This window comes from Accipiter gentilis, chromosome 5 (assembly GCF_929443795.1).
Source record: "Accipiter gentilis chromosome 5, bAccGen1.1, whole genome shotgun sequence".
Lineage (NCBI taxonomy): Eukaryota > Metazoa > Chordata > Aves > Accipitriformes > Accipitridae > Astur > Astur gentilis.
The window spans coordinates 10494559-10511043 of record NC_064884.1 but is presented as its reverse complement, the minus strand read 5'-3'; the positions used below and the strand labels follow the sequence as shown (position 1 = coordinate 10511043).

Genomic DNA, 16485 nt, shown 5'->3' with positions numbered 1-16485 from the left:
ACAGAACTACTGTTATTTGAGAACTTCGAAGCTATACCAGTATTTGGAGAGAGGCATTCAAACCTAATTGTATGTCTGTCCAGGCAAACCTTCTGACAGATACAGATGGAAAACAAATTATTTCCTTTCCTGTAGCAATTCTGAGGCACTGGAAAATAAGCAAGAAGAAACTCACCCAAACATATAGCCTCTATTTGCCCTGTGACAAGAAAGTTTCTTGTCCTAGGATTGTGAGCGTGCCTTCCAATACGCATGAGCATACACACTCTCATGAAAGCACGGGCTAAAACTCACTGACAGTCTGTGAAAGAAGTTGCTAACTATTGGCTGAAATCCACATCATTCACCTTCCAGCTCACAGAAAGTGTTTCTCAGAGCAGATCAGAAGGTTGCCTCTAACTGGAATAATTTTATGTATACATAGCCAGTCCAGTGATCTTGTCAGATGGGGGAAAATAAACACAGGATTAAGGGCTCTTGTGCTACCGCTGCTCAGTCCTCTGCAGGAGACATCCTGCATTCTCCCCTTTCCTTTCTGGCTGTATCACCAGGTGAGTCAGCAGCATCCAGCTGCTCTTTAACACAAAAAGCTTTTACAAAGCTGTGCCCTGCGACAAGGAAAGAGCCCACAAAGAGTGGTGAAGTGCTGAAACTGCAGGAATTCTTACCCTCAGGGTCCAGGAGCTTAGTAAGACCAAGGTGTTGTTCTGCAAGGTTAAAAGCATTCTGCAGATTGTAGTGTGCATTTGATTTCTTCAGCTTGTCAAAATCAATCAGATCAGGCCTAGACAGGATGGAAAATTCTTTAGATTTCCCAAAGCACAGTGAAACCACCCTCAAATAAGAAATGAAGTAATGAAGTGAAATCTGCAATCCTCAGAAAACCTGGCCCCTCATGCTGCCATGGTTTCGCTTGCCTAGTAGCCCTGTGCATTTCAACGGCATTATTAAAGGAAGGAAGTAATGCCTAGCACATGCCATGGCAGAACCTAGCCAATGGGAAAAAATGGAGGACAGCTTAACAGCGGTAAAGGTGACCCTGGAGAAGAAAGGAACAAAGTTGTGGTCACACAGTCCCTCCTCATGCCCATGTAAGCATGCAAGCCGTCCCAGTAACTTCATCTGAGCTTGCCGATAAGCAGCATCCCCAGCCATGTCAGTCTAGCACCAGATTTTTGCCATCCCTGCACTAGGATTTCTTTCCCCTCCAGGCTGCTGTTGTGTGTGGTCCTCCCCTCCCACCCCTGAACTCTAGGTAACCAGACCCGACCATCAGTTACTCAATAAGGTACAAGAACTTTTCTTCCAACCTGGTCAGTCACAAACTATCACGCATACAATTTATTCTCTTCAAACGCAACCTGTTTTGACTTGTGATGTGAGAAGCTGTTGCCCAGATGAGCTCACAGTGACCGCAAGAGCTGTAAAGCTCTAAAGCAAGGCAAGTTGCTGTAAAACTCTCATCAATTCTTCAACTTCCTCCTCTCCACAGATTTTAAAATCAAGCCGCAAGGTAACTGCAAAACCCACTGCACACTGCAACAGCCCAAGCTTTCAAAACCCATACCTGTGCTTATGTATTAGTGCATTGAAAGCCATGCCGTCCCTCCAGCTTGTTGTAAAGTTGTGAATGTTGACATTGGGGTAACTGGCAGAGAAAAAAACCAAAGAGAGTGTAATCAGTATAGCATCCCTGCTGCAGCTCTGCACACTCTGTCACTAAAAGCTGGTTGCAAGAATGACATATTTATTGTAAGCCTAAGGGTGGGATATTACTATCCCACGACGGACGATCTATCATCATGAATGACTGTTCTCTAATCAGAGACTGACACTAGAGATAACTGCATCTCATTTACTCTTGTACACCCCACAGAACTGATATGCACTCCAGACAACAGCTCTAAATGTCCTTTAAAGTAATCACTTGAAGTTACTTTTTATAACTTGCTGCCCAACCTACAGCCTGTGAGGTTTCAAATCCCTGCAAGTCTAAAGCCTGCTCCTGATTTACCTGCTGGCAAAGAATTATTTTCAGGTACTCAAAATACCAAGTTCAAGAGAAGAGCAGGAACAGCTGGAGGAACAGAGCTGAGTAAAACCTTTCCTGATGGCTGCAGGTGCCACAGGAGTGGTGATACATTAGGTTTTCCATGAAATTGTCTGCTGTCCCAAGGCATCTTCAAGGACTGACCCTAGTCACCATCTGACTTTTAAACAAAGCACATATGATAGGCAGCTTTGTGCTCAATGGGTACACAGATGCAAAAATTTGTTCGGTGATCTGGGTATTTTGCAAGTCTCCAAAAATTTCAGGCTACTCACAAACCACTTCCATAACAGTTCTTGGAAGAAGAAGATGAAGTACCACTACAATACTGAAGTGCCCCAAGTCGTCAGAGGGACATCCAAGTTTCGTGGGGGAAATGTATTGAATCTCTACACAGGGATATTTAACTATGCAAGAAGGTTACTGTCAGAGAAAGACATTGTAGAAATATTTCCATATATATGAAAAGAGGGAAAAGTTGGTGGCAAACATATGAAACACCATTATTTCTTCAGAGCAGGGTAAAAAAGTGTCAGCATATTACTATCTATTCATGGATTATCAGATTGGTATGTTTATCACACAGCATCATTATAATAAATTCAGAATTTTCTGACTTGTAAACATCAATTCACTTCTCTTGGTTGAATCCACTTAAGGAGAGATATGTTGTTGCCCATTTAAAATTATTTCAATGAAAACTCAAAATGCTGTTAAGAGCTTTAGAGATATTCACTTAATCCACACTCACCCAGCTGTCTTCATCTGGCACCACAAGAGCAAAGCATCTTTAGCAGATTTCTTCTCCTTGTTGTCCTCAGTTTCAACACTGATATCTTGGATCTAAAATTAACACAGAAAGTTTAAATATTTCTCTGAGAAAACATAGTGTTTGGCTTTTTCGAAAAGATGAAAGGAATTATATCAGAATATAAGTAACAAAGGAGATCTATGATGACAGGCAGGGTGGAAGTTGATGAATGCTTTTCCTCATTTAAGAGCATTCATGTCAAATGAAAGCTTCATCTGGCCTTATTTTACTGGAGAATTACTCTTTGTTTAGTCCATTGACAAAACAGTTTAAACTCCACAAGAAAATTTATTTCCAACTGTCAAGGCAAACCTTGCCCTATACAGCATTATGGTTTCACCCTGTCTCCTGCAGGATGCCGAGCACACACAGAAGTCAAGGGGGTGCAGCAGGTAGGGGTCCTCGTGAGGGGATGCACAGGCAAAAGCTAACGAGGAGTTTCATAGAAGCAAACAATTTTGGAACTTCAAGCTTGGAGGAAATAGCATTTGCCCTTAGCAGCATCACAGCTCTATACTCCAGATTCTAGGCTATCATCCAGTTTTTAAAAAGAGGAAAAAGAAGAAAAAAAAAAAAAAGGGGGAGGGGGGCAGGGAGAAAACCACTTTTTACTTCGTGTGGACAAATGTATCTCATTTTATGGATATAGTTCACTGCTTTTTACAAAGAATATCATGGCTTCAGTGAAGTTCCTCCGCTGTCACTGAAAGTTAGGCAGACACTTTCATATTAGGAAAACACTGAGCAACACCAAAATTAAGAGAAAGTTAAATTTATTAAGTATTTATTACTATGTTATTTCTTATAAATGATATATTTATTATATAAATTTATTATCCTTTCTAAAAAAGGACTTTCCAGCCTTTTTTAACTGAGGGCAAAAGACCAATGTGCAACTTGCTGGAAAACAAGAAATATCAGCCTTTAGCTGGGACACTAAAACAATTCCTGTGGGCACCCTTAACCCGCTTCAGTGCAAAGTCAGCCAACGTTAATCATAATCACCACAGAGGTGAAGAGCGGCTGAGGGTACCATTTCCTCCTAGGTCTGCAAGAGCATATAGGTCTATGACTGGAGCTTCATATTTATTAGTAATTTCAAAATAAAACCACATGACTCTCCACACAGGAAACTCCCATTGGCTGCCACTACAGATCAGCAGCACCACAAAGACTAATTTATCCTCTCCCCTTAGGTCTGGACCATATCCTGCCAGATGCTAAGCACTTTTCACTCCGATCACCTTGGAGGGCCTGGGAGCACTCCATTCTTAAAAAGCACAATGGAGTGTATTACAAACAAGTATGGAAAACTCAAACGTGTGTGTATCTGTGTACGTATACATCTTTACCTGGAATCTCAGGATAATAGTCCAAATAAGACCAAGTGTCAGCCTGTGATTCCCATCCACAATGTCATGAGATCCCATGTTTTCTAGGTGCACTCTTTGCTCTTTCAGGAACTGGAGGGCTTTATCAACATTCTCCAGGCAATGGATGCGCATCCTTCCCTTAGTTGGTTTAGGCTAGAAGGTAAAAGGGAGAAAAAAAGCGTATTACTGTAGATGGAAGGAAAAAAAACCAAAAAGTGCTTTTTAACTCCTCGGTCCAGGCAGGTGAGTCAGTCACATTGGCCACTCCCAGCCAGCAATACCATACACATTTGTTCTTCAAATTCAATGGACAAAACCGCTCCTTGCATCTTACAGCACATTTACACAAGGATAATGGTAGCACGGGTCAAACTCATGGAAGAAATGCCTATGTCCTAGGCCTCAGCCATACACACTGGGTGTCAATTTCATTTGCCTTTCGAAGTATTTTGCCTGCTTACTTCCTTCTTTTTTTCTGCCTAGTATATTCATTTACTAGCTGGAAGACAATTTATTTTGTTAAGTTCATGCCACAACTGTTACATTTTCCCAAGATGCTTTTTTTTCTCCAGTACAAGTTCCTCCACACTTAAAAAGAAGATTCTGCAAAGACAAAGATATGAAACAAACTGGTAACTGGCATATGCATGCAATAGATGGAATTGGTAATGAATGCTCCAGAGAGTATCTGTAAATACAGATACACGGTCTCCAAAAAGGCAACTCGGATTTGGCCATAAGCTACTCAATAAAACTCCTTGAGAAAGAAATGTCATTGGGGTTTTTTTGACAGTTGACATAGGATAAGTATTATGAAAATAACAGAAGAGATGTATTCCAAACAATTTCTTCATAGGAAAAGAAAGTAAAAACATGAATAAAAAAAATCAGCCACACCAACATAACAATTTTATAATGGCCCAGTGCAAATGAAAAAAGCCATGAATATATTAACGGCATGTAGAAGTCCACTGTAAAACTGAATAAAATTAAAGCAACTTTGTTCTGCAGATAAGGATTACAGCTGAATAGCCTGTTCAGTGCTCACTGAGATGTCACCAAAGGTACTCAGCCAGACTATTAATTGACATAATTTCCTTGTTTTCTGCAGCAAACATAATAACTGGCTGTGGAAATAGCTCAGGCAAAATCCTCGCCTCAGACTGCATTCAAGGGGAAGAGTTTCAGCCGGAGCCATATTATGGTCCCTAGAAAACAGCAGCCTGTATAACGGTGCGTCACAAAGATGAAACACTTGCTGGAAAGATACCCTTCAGGACATGTAAACCCCTGAGGTCATTAGCTTCACTTCAGCTTTCAGTTGGCACCGTTCTCCTCCAGAGGCTGGGTAACAACGCAGAGAAAGTCAACCCATAACTCCCAGCAAGGGCAAAAATTTCCAGGAAACTGCTGCTGCTTTTGGATATAGAAGTCCCTCCAAAGAGGCACAAATGGCATGTATACCCTATACACATACCATACACCCCAAATACTGCCAAGTGCAGGGTGAAGAGCCATAGCGTGAGTGGGAGCAAGAGTGAGGTTACATGGTGGGCTGAAACCAGACAGAGATCCCTCGCTATCAGCAGGGACAATCCGGGATCCATCCTTCTGCTGGTACCATCAGCCACCCACCAGCGTGGTAAACTGGACCACGGGTTTAATTTAATCTTGCAAAATACAGGTAGGAAGGCTGTTCCCAGGAGGGGAGAGGGAGTGCCCAGCTGCAGGGGAAGGCAGAGGCGAGGCTGCGGCCCACAGCTGCCCGGCCCACGACTCGGTCCAGCCCATTGCCACACCTGAGAGCCCGAGAGCAGCTTCACAAGGTGTGCTCGCTTTTACGATGGTGTTCCCAAAACATGGGAACAACCGACTGCGGCCCTTTCTAAGCAGCAGTGGCAGATTTATTAACGGCCCAAGAAGGCACTTCAAATTCCTGCACGGATGAGAACAATAGTGCTGCCCAGCCACAAAATGTTGGGCACCCCGAGAAGACAGAAGGTTCAATTTTTCTGTCCCTCCACCCAGGCAGGCCATACAGTTTAACCCCCCATTCTGCAACAAAAAGAGGAAGAGGCGTCTGAGTCCAATTTGTACAAGGTGTGGCTGTGCTCGCCACACTCCTGCACAGCCTCAAGATGAGACATACTGAAACGCAACTTTTGCCTTCGCTGGGGCAATGCAAATCCAGAAATTAACCAGAGGGAAATCACGCTCACTGAATGCATCCTTTATTGTATTTACCTCAACTCAGCGTCTTCACATGCACATGATCAGGAAAATGTTTTACATCAAAAATCTTGCCTTTTTCAACAGAAAACATGACAGGACTCACTACAGAGAATCTGCTTAAACAGTTTGACCTTTGAGCATCCAGGAATTGTAAGGAATTTAGTAATCCTTTATATAGCTATGGAAGAAACTGAGCTAAATGCTTAATTTTATGCTGAAAACAATTCTCAGCTTTATTTTTCTGTTTGGGAGACGCTAGTTAACAGTATGTGCAAACAAAATTACAACTGTCTTTTCATACTAGCTGGATTCTTTTCTGCTTTGCTCAGTGAGACTATTGCATGCTATCACTTTCTTTCCAAATACTGTGCTGTCCAGAGGACCTGATGCAGTAAGGTCTGGACTAAACACTAGGATTAAGAATCAAGCTGAGCAAAGACAGGAAGATGTAGCTGTTGCCCTTATTGGATGCTCTTATTTTGAGTTTCTCCAACACACCTTCAAGGACTCTGGGTTTTCATCATTAAAAATCACAACAGCTTTTGAAAAATGCAGGGTTTGTGGAAATGAGGCTGGAGGTGTTATAGAGGGCAAACAGCAGTCCTGCTTCCCTGATTAGCATCCTAAATCCCAGGCTCTGCTCCACAGGCGTATGGCTCCAGCTCCAGAGTCTGAATCCCAGTTTCAAAAGTGAGAAGAATATTCCTGTTTGTTCTACTGCTTCAGTAAACACACCATATTAAAATAATTATCCAGGCTAGTTTCTGCATTTGTTTATTGCTTTCTTACCATTTGATGTTTCTTGTCTTGATTTTAAGCTTTCTGCATAAGATACTGCCTTTAGATTTCTGCCTGGGTGTCACGGAGATGTCAGAACCTAACCAATACCACCTAAAATAAACTCCAAAAGGCTGGAGAACATCAGCAAGTGGATGCTACGTGCCGATCCTCCTGGAATATTTTTGTTGTGCGTAATTGTCTCAAGGTTTAGTGCATTGCGTTATCTGTATTCTTGTTTGCACAGGAAGGTGTGGTGGAATGTACTGTTCAAACAGAGACTACTGTCCTCCATCCTGAGATAACGAAGCTACAAAAAGAATTTGCGGTGGTGCAGGCAGCTGCCAATGTGATACGCAAACGATGATGCAAGTGCAGATCCAGCAGTCTCACCGGGTGGCTCCTGCGCCCTCCCCACCCGAACAGCTGCGTAAGCTCTGTTTGCATTTTTCAAAACCTGGAGTGAAAAATTTAAGTGAATCATGCAGCAAGAGTCACACGGCTGCTCTGAGCTACACCACTGCTATTTGACACTGAAAGTCAAATCTTGGCAGGCAGATATGAAGATTTAAACGGAGGTGGCATGGTTGTTGTCTGAATCCTCAAATAATGGGGCATGTTGGTCTCAGTTATTCCTGTATGAATAACATCTGCTACCTGCAGTGAACACGTCAAACCTAATACTTCACTGAAGCAAAAGATTTGGCATAGAGAGAAACATATTTTGAGCAAATTGTAGTTGACAAACATTGACACAATTGACAAACATCCACACAATACCTTCATCCACACAGGGTACTTCTATGCACGTCAGAGTTTCCTTACCCTCACAGATGCATTTGAAAATCTCCCTTTCTTGCATTACTGTACAGACACTACACCGTGGGCCATATGTTCAATTCATTACACAGAGTCTTAAGCCATGGAGCTTCCATTAATAGGAGTGCTTGATGACAAGCGATTACACAGTCGCAACCTCATGTAGCCTTAGGTCTTAGCTAAAGACCCGTATTTCTTTGAAAAGATTGCTTTAAATTAGGTAGTTAAGAGCATAGCCATCATTTAAGGAACTGAAGGAAAAACTGATACCCAGTCATTACCTGACACCCAGTTTTCCTGTCATGCAGCAGCATTTTTCACTACAGGGATTTTCTTACTCGCTACTCCCTTGGGCTGGTATCGAGAGGGCTCTCTCAGCATGCCCAAAGAAAGAACGAGCACCATTTATTTAAATTCATTTTTAGGTATTCCTCTAACCAAATAAAATCCAAGCCTTATCTATCCTAGTAAAATCAAGTACACCCAGGAGAACTCCTGAGCAGTGGGGTGCAATTAACACCACGACTAAAACAGCTGCAATGCTTCACAGGGTGGACTTGGCCCGCTCCAACCAGCTGTCCTCCACGACCCCCCAGCGCACTCCAGGGAAGGAAGAAGGGATGTCCCAGGCCTTGGGCGGGCAGGCAGCCTGCACACAGCCACCTCCATCCAGCAGCTGTGTTCACTAGCACAGAAACAGGCCACCTGGCCACAGTGCCCGGGAATGTTCCTCAGCACATCTAATTCGCCGTTACGGAGATGGTCTAAGGGGCTGGAGAACATTTAGGGCTCTGCGCCTCTCAGATGGAGGAGCAGGGAGTATGCTGCTGGAAGCACGCAGCATCTCACCAGCAAGGACCCCTTGGAGGAGACCTCCTTTGACTCCTACTGAAACCATTAAGAATATATTTAAATAGTGCCTGGATCCAGGTGAAGCAATAGACTACTTTTTTTTTTTCTTTAATACATAAAAAGACATTTGCAGTACTGAACCCTCAGTACTCAGTTTTGCTGTACTTCAGTCAAGCCAAAGATTCACCAAAAAACCTACCCAAAACCAAAACAAAAATCCCACAAGGAATATTAATAAACACTTACAAGTCTCTCTCCTGAAAGAACTTCCAGAAGTTTGATGAGCATCCTTCCATCGCGAAGGTCAGTGTACAAATCTGTAATTCTGCATGATACACGTGCCAAGTGGGAATTAACCCACTTTGTGAAAGTCTTCTTCTGAACTGCCTCACGTTCATCTGTTAGGAAAACACCACAACATTACTCAAAATAAGTCACAGTTCATGTACCTACGTGAAAATGTGATGTTCAAACATGTCTAACATTAAATGTAAGCTATGGCTTCTCTTCTTGGCACAATCATTGAAGAAATTGGGACTTTTTACTGAAAATCCACCTTTCTTTCTATTTTATGACATTTTCTAATGTCAGTGGGAATTTTACTGAGTTACTATCTATGGAATAAATCTGAACCACGGATTGCAGGCTTACTTGCTGCTCAGCTAAGCAGCTTCCTCAAGGTATAAAGAGGTCTGTTGTAGACCTACACTGTAAAAGCCCCTTTGGGCTGATCAAACTGTCCAGTAATTTGATCAAGAGTTATCTTCCACCACTGGAAGAACACGCCAACATCTGCTCTCAAATCCACACACAAATCCACAACAGATCCCCTGAAATACAAGAAGTTGTTTTAGATTAAGATAGGTACAAAAGAGAACAGAGACCAAAGCTTCCCATTTACTTTTTTCCCTTCTCTTTACAATATTTATTTGCAAATTCAACATTTGTAACTGTATTTACACAATGTCAAGATGAACTTTACTTCAAACATACAGTTATGGAAAACTTGCATTTATTTAAAGCCATAGAAAAATAGGTTCTTTCCACCTTCCTTTCCCAGAGTGTTTCACAACTGTTTATACATGAAAACATTGGCTATGAGAGCTCTCTTAATGCACAGGCTCACTACAGTCCACATTAATTCAGAAACTCCTAAACAGCTATTTGCCAAGCTGAGAACTCTCAGACAGAAAATATTATACAACTTTGTGGTTAAATTCTGTGGCCAAGGGCTTTGGATGAAGCCCTTCCTTGTTAGCAAAAAGTCATTTCACTAAGCAGGGATCTACTACAGACCAAATTTGTCAAAACACAGGTGCTCAAACTTGGACTCCAAAGTCCGTAATTAGACATACAAATGAAAGCATTCTGCTTTTCCAAGCAGCTGAGCAACTAAGCCTCACATAGGTCTCCTTGAAGTTGCTGTCACATTCAGAAACAGGACATGAAGGCTGGTAAATCCTAAACCACAATGTAACATGTGCAGCTCTGAAAACTCCAAGTACGTTGTTTGAAACAGAGAAAATGTTAGTGATGGTGCAGATCAATGCAGTTTATATCTGACTACCCAGGGTTTCAGTGGATACTGTCCTTCAGAAAGAAGGATGTGCCCCCTTCCTGGCAGCACAGCATGGTGGGGACATGATCCCAGCAGGTTCATAAACAGCTACAGCCTCCACACCTGCAGGACCTTGGGGACAGCAGCAAAAGCCTGATCTTGGTGACAAGGAATGATAAAGAAGCTGATGCTGAAGAGGATAGAAAGTTGGGAAACAAGTAAAAGAAAAAAAGACAGCAAGAAAAGAAATGATGTAGTAGAATGGTGGCAAGGAGGAGGAATCTGATAAGGAGCGGGAGAGCAGACCAGCACTTCAGTGGCAGTTTGCCGAATTACATAAACCACACCCAAAGATTTCAGTTCCTCTCATATATTTCTGAATTTATTCTTGCTACCCATGTAGTAGGACGTGACCAAAACTAATGCAATGAAACTGTCCCATTTGTAACAGCTTTTACCTACCTATAAGGTGTGAAATTAAGAAAATGGGGCTTGGAAAGCTGAAAAAGGTGGGAGTTGTGATAAAACAGCAATATGCTTTCAATGAATTGACAGTTTGCATTACTCTTGTTTGTCCTCACTCTGTATGAAGGAGAGGATTGCTAAAATATAGGACACGAACAGGAAATTAGCAATAACTGCGGCTTGCTTTCCAGTGCATGGAGAGGAGCCAACTGAAGTTTCTCAAAAGCAGCAACACGTGCCCACCCCCGGCTGCCCAAACCTCAGCCCCCCTGCTCTGCTCCAGACCGCACCAACACCGCCTGTTGCACGTGCCCTTTACTGTCAGAACATCACAGCATCAGCAGCACGGGGCTCCACTGTGCATCGTGTATAAAGCATTGTGCAAACAGGAGAATGGTCAGTTCATTAGAAAGCCCAAACCTTACTCCAGCAAGACAATACTATAAAAATAAATACTATCTTTCCAGTCAAAAGCTGCAGCATCCCCTACCCATGTTGCAATTCGTACCAGTGGTGTCACAACATGGCTTATTCAATCCTAGATCAAAGAAAAAACCCAAAGCATCTGAGCAGTGGAAATAGTTGTCTGTCCAAGTAATGATTTAAATATAGTGTCTACTAACCTTAAATATGTATTTTATGAACTATTTATAGCAAGTTCCTGGGAATGCTGTATCTGCATATCTGCTTGTCTAGTAATCCATCCTTTTAGTTGAAGTATTTTTTTGAAATGAGTCACAGAAGAAAAACCTTGCAATAGTTGGTGCTTTTAAAAGAAAATTCCAACAGAAATTACCACATCTCCCTTCACCAGCTTGAACAAGCCCCAAAACAGCTCAGCAAGTTCATTTATTTAATCCCTGTAGTCTCTATACAGAAGCACAACATCCAGAGGTCCCTGTAGTTACATTCATTCCGAAGAGAAATATGGATGTACAGGATCCTAAAAATAGAGCTGGTCGGAGAAAATGTTATGTAAAACAAAAAAGCTATCAAATACCATCATGAAGACATCCATTAAAAAATCTTTGGTCAAAAGTTATGGTTATCAACAATCCTCCCAGTTTGGGATCACGATAAAAATAATGGGTAAGAGAAGAACATCACCCATGTGGTTTATTAAAAGATGATGAAGGGTCAGAGCCTAATTTTGAACAGATTAAAGATATGACGTGGGAAATACAGTGACATGACAAGTCAGGTTGTGAAAACTTTGGTGCTGTTGTATTAATTAACACCAGCTTAGGATCTTCTGTTGTTGAAAGCAATTCAAAGGAAGTCAAAAAATGAGGCAGCCCTTTCGGGAGGGGGAAGATGGGTCCCTCCTGCAGACAGTGCTGAGGTGGCTGAGGGATCACTCTCCCAAAAAGCCTTCCCCACCCCAGCACAATCACTGGGCCTAAAAGAGGACATGAAGGTGGACTCTTCAGGCAGTGGGGATTCAGGGGAAAAACCCTGAGAAAGTTCCCAGTGACTCCTTTTCCTCAGTGTTGCCTCAGCATCCTCAAGCGCACTGAATTATCAGTGAGGGAGAGGATGGGAACACAGCTTACAGGCTCTCCCTGACTAGGTAGAGGCCCTCGGTTCTTTGGTAGCTGATGCTTGGTGCCATAATGTGTGTTTTCTCTAGTCTAGTTCAAACGCAGTTGCTGCCTCTCCCCTTCTGCCTTCCCGTTTCCTCTGTTTCGCTCTCTGTGGTCCTCGATTTCCTGTTTATGGTGAGAAGTTCAAGGGCTCAGTTAGTTTTTCCGGCTCCTCACCCGCCCTGCGCTCGCTCTCGTTTTCACCCCCTCTCACCTGATCCCCACCCATCCTCTGCAGCACCGTCCTCCTCCCTGTTCACCCCGCCAGATAAAAATAGTGTGAAAATCTCTACTGGGACCACAGCTCTGATAGTTTCAGCGCTAACTCCACACGCTGAGCCTACTGTCGGCTCTTCACATATGTCTGAACAACTTCACTGCTGTAGCCACTAATAGCTTTTCGTTTTCTTCCCTTCTCCTCTCCTCTCCTCTGATTCACAGCAAGAATGGCCAAAAGCAGTGAGATCCCAGCCCCATGGGAAAACCCTGCCGCACCATGCAAGAGCCAGCCCCGACCTGCTCACTTGGGGACAACCAGCAACTTATCTCAGAAAGAAGCCACTGGAGAGGCACAGCAGCTCTTTCAGTCTCCTAATGGGCCAGTCACCCAGGAAGGCCACTCTTTATCACGCACTTGGCACAGGCAGAGCGCAGCTCTCTAATTCCCTGCCGACGTTATTAGCAATAGAAACACCAGAAGGGAGAAGGCAGCAGCCGTTCTTACCCCCGCATCACTTAACGCCTGTTGTGCTTCCACAACGTGGGAAAGCAAAACAAGCCCGTTTTGAAAGTTGTGTGACTGGGGTTGGTCATGTTAAAACCTCTCCTGATTATTTCTACATGGTGTTTCACAATGACTGCAGGTTTTTGCAACGCTTTTACCAACCCTTTCAAACTGATAAACTGTGTTTTTCTGCTTCGGGGTTTCAGGTTAAAACTCACACAGAATCAAAACCAATGCATTTTGGTTATATGTTTCAGAGAAAGAAGCATACATACATATGCATACATAAGTGGTACTTACAGCTCTGACAATCTGGCTAAGCACAGAACACAACTATGGCACTTTTAACGTGCATTGCTGTGTGAAAATCTACACACTAAGGGCCAGATGCATCCATGAGTGATGACACCAGGGATTTAACATCAGTGATGGGCCCTGAAGTGCTATGAATCTCATGTGATCATTTTGACAGATGTCCTTCGTACTTTCAAAAACACAGGTTTAGATTTTGAAGATTAATTAAAACTAGAGGATATGGGTGGAGCTCCAAGCGTCCTACAGCTTGTGAAAACATTTGTTTCCCAAGGGTAAAGAGAAATGCGCAACATGCAAAACACGCACAGCAGGAAAACGGAAGCCGCTCTAACAGCAGTATTGATAATAGAGAATCCAACTTATCTTGAAGCAACACTGGGAAGGAAATTTCCTTTATGCGGAAACCCCCACGACAATACTACTAGCATAGAGTGGCTTGCAAACTCAGCTCTGTGATGTGATAAATCAAGGACTGACTTTGTTTAGAAGTTTAGTAAATAACCTGGAATTTGTACACTGAAATTCACATAAACCAGGGCTGGATGGGATCACAAACAGGCATCCATCCCCTTCCCCACTTGAGGAGAGTAATTTCTTCCCCTACTAATTGGATGAGAAAAAACCCTAAACAAAAACGTAGTTAACTTTCTGAAAGACCAAAGTTGGGGTGTCAGTCACTGAATCCCCAGTGAGGGACAGTAAGCAGGGGGGGTCACATACACCATCCTCCTCCTGTCACACGCTCAACTCTGCTGAATGAACTCAATAAGGCTGTGCCAGAATAACGGAGAATTTGTCTTAACTGCCCTGGAAAATGCATGGCTGCAGGAGCCGGCTGAGGGGGACATGGGCCCCCATGACCCCTTTGCTGCTCCCACATGCCAGAAAGCGTTATCAGCCCCAGCCCCTGTGCGTGACTGCAGTAGCAAAGGTTACCCGTGCAGCCGCCTGTTTTCTAAAAACAGCTTGAAGACGACCTGCTCCCTTCCATACCGGTCAAACCACATTTTCAACAAACTGACCTTGAATCTGTTTCAAACTGAATGGCAAATAAGTTTGGCGCACGCTGTTGCCACCCCAAGACAGGTGAAACAATTCTCAGTGTGCAACAGCTACTGCCAGCCCCTGGGCTGCAAAGGCCTCCACATCCCACCAGATACACAGGGAAGGGGGGGCTCTCACAGGAGCTGAAATGCTACTGAAGAAAGCAGAGAAATTCGAGCACAAAAGGGAAGCTGAAAGGACCACCGAGTGTCTAGGACTGCTGCCGGGCACTCCGTGTGTGTGCAGCCACCTTGGGACAGCCCAGTTGTCAGAGGCACCGAAATCCTCCCTGCCAAGCGCAGACGGCAGGCAGCCTGCTCTACCCATTATCAGTGTTAGTGGATCCCTGTAATAGCTCAAAAAAGACAAATTAGGGATGAGTTTTAATCCCTAACTCCAAAAGCTGTCTCCTACATTTTGATTTCCATGCCAAAAGTAATTTTTCCAGCTTAGAAATATTATATTTTCACTATAGCAACACATGCAGCCAGTGTGCACCCTACATGAAGCATTGCTAAACACACTGACTCAGAGATCAGCTGAGCGTTGCTCCGGGCGCACCACTTTTGCTGATATCCAATATCCACAGTTTCCCAGAATTCCCCAGATCATAACCCAGGTTAACCGTGCAAAGAGAAAACAAGTGCTTCCTTTCACAGGACAACATTCCCATTACTGTAGGTTTTCAGGGTGCAGGATATCGCTTTTATGTTTTCCCGTAGACGTGAAGGTATGGAGTTAAATAGACAGTAATATTCACAGTTTCACAAATTCCAGCCGTGTTTGAAAGTTTTTAAATTGAGAAAGATGCCCGACAGAATGGCAGATCAGCTGCTAGTGCCAGAACATTGTGATCAAACTAGATGTTATCAGGAAACAACCTTCGTTATAGTAACAGGAGACCCATACTGAACATGAAATAATTCTAATACAGGTCTAACCTCTCTTGTTTCAGGCAGGCTTGAGCACAGGCTTGTACAAAACAACTCCACCGTACGTGGCCTCCAGGCCGGTACGCAGACCCCTCAGCGGATCCGACAGGACCAAGTAAGAGCTCCTTTGCTTTACACCCCAGCAGCGCCTTGAGAAAAGAACAATGCTGGTGGCTCCTGGTCCTTAAATTTCCTGTCCAAACTGAGGGCTGGATGCTCAGAGGAAGGCTAGGGACTACCAGCAGCCCTGGCCTACGATCCATGCCCGGGAGGGAGGCCGAGGTTGGGTTTTGTGTGCTCCTGACAGCCTAGCAGGACCCCACCCTTGGGGTGAGAGGAGAGACTCGGCTGGCACCCTCCGTGGGACGGGCTGCCTGCCTGGGGGGCTGCATGGCAAGGCAAATCAGTCAACTGATGCAACACTAAATATAACCCAGAGGGGAAAAAGCACCTCTGTGCATCTGTACTGCATCAGCTGAGGAGAGAAACAGCTGCTTGGATAAACACTCGCAAAATGATGGCCTTTTCACACGGTTCCGGTACACGCTATATTAGTATGTGTAGCAATAAGAAGCCCAGAAAGAACAATGCATAAGCATGCAGAGTCACACACAGAAAGTCTAAATTAAAATATGTTGGAATCAATCAACGGGGAAGAAAATGTGGAAGGAGGAAGGATCACGCAGTTAGGAGGAGCTCTATTAAGTCTCCGTAGAGGAAAGGAAATAAAATTACTTTCTCTTAACATTCAAGTGTCCTGTGACTATCTCCACTTTACTAGTGGGGCAATAAAACTAAACAGTGGATGCTGCTTTCCTCCAGCTGCAGATAACGGGTCAGGATTGAAAACAGGAATTGATGAAAATGGAAAAAAATGAGTTTAACAGAGAAGACAGAAGTCCGTAACACACACATGCAGAGGCAAGCAACAACCTAGAATGAAACCTGCA

The 16485-nt window shown here is 43.6% G+C and overlaps 1 protein-coding gene across 6 annotated transcripts in view; it reads right to left on the bottom strand.

Moving 5' to 3' along the window:
• The window catches only part of SPTBN1 (spectrin beta, non-erythrocytic 1), a 135626-nt gene that overhangs the window by 45272 nt on the left and 73869 nt on the right, over positions 1-16485 (bottom strand). For all 6 annotated transcript variants that reach the window (XM_049799685.1, XM_049799684.1, XM_049799689.1 and 3 more), the window contains 5 exons: positions 9161-9312; positions 4214-4387; positions 2802-2893; positions 1568-1648; positions 669-784 (listed from right to left, as the gene is read on the bottom strand). In XM_049799685.1, the coding sequence (XP_049655642.1) occupies positions 669-784; positions 1568-1648; positions 2802-2893; positions 4214-4387; positions 9161-9312 (615 nt within the window). The remainder of the gene's footprint in view (positions 1-668; positions 785-1567; positions 1649-2801; positions 2894-4213; positions 4388-9160; positions 9313-16485) is intronic.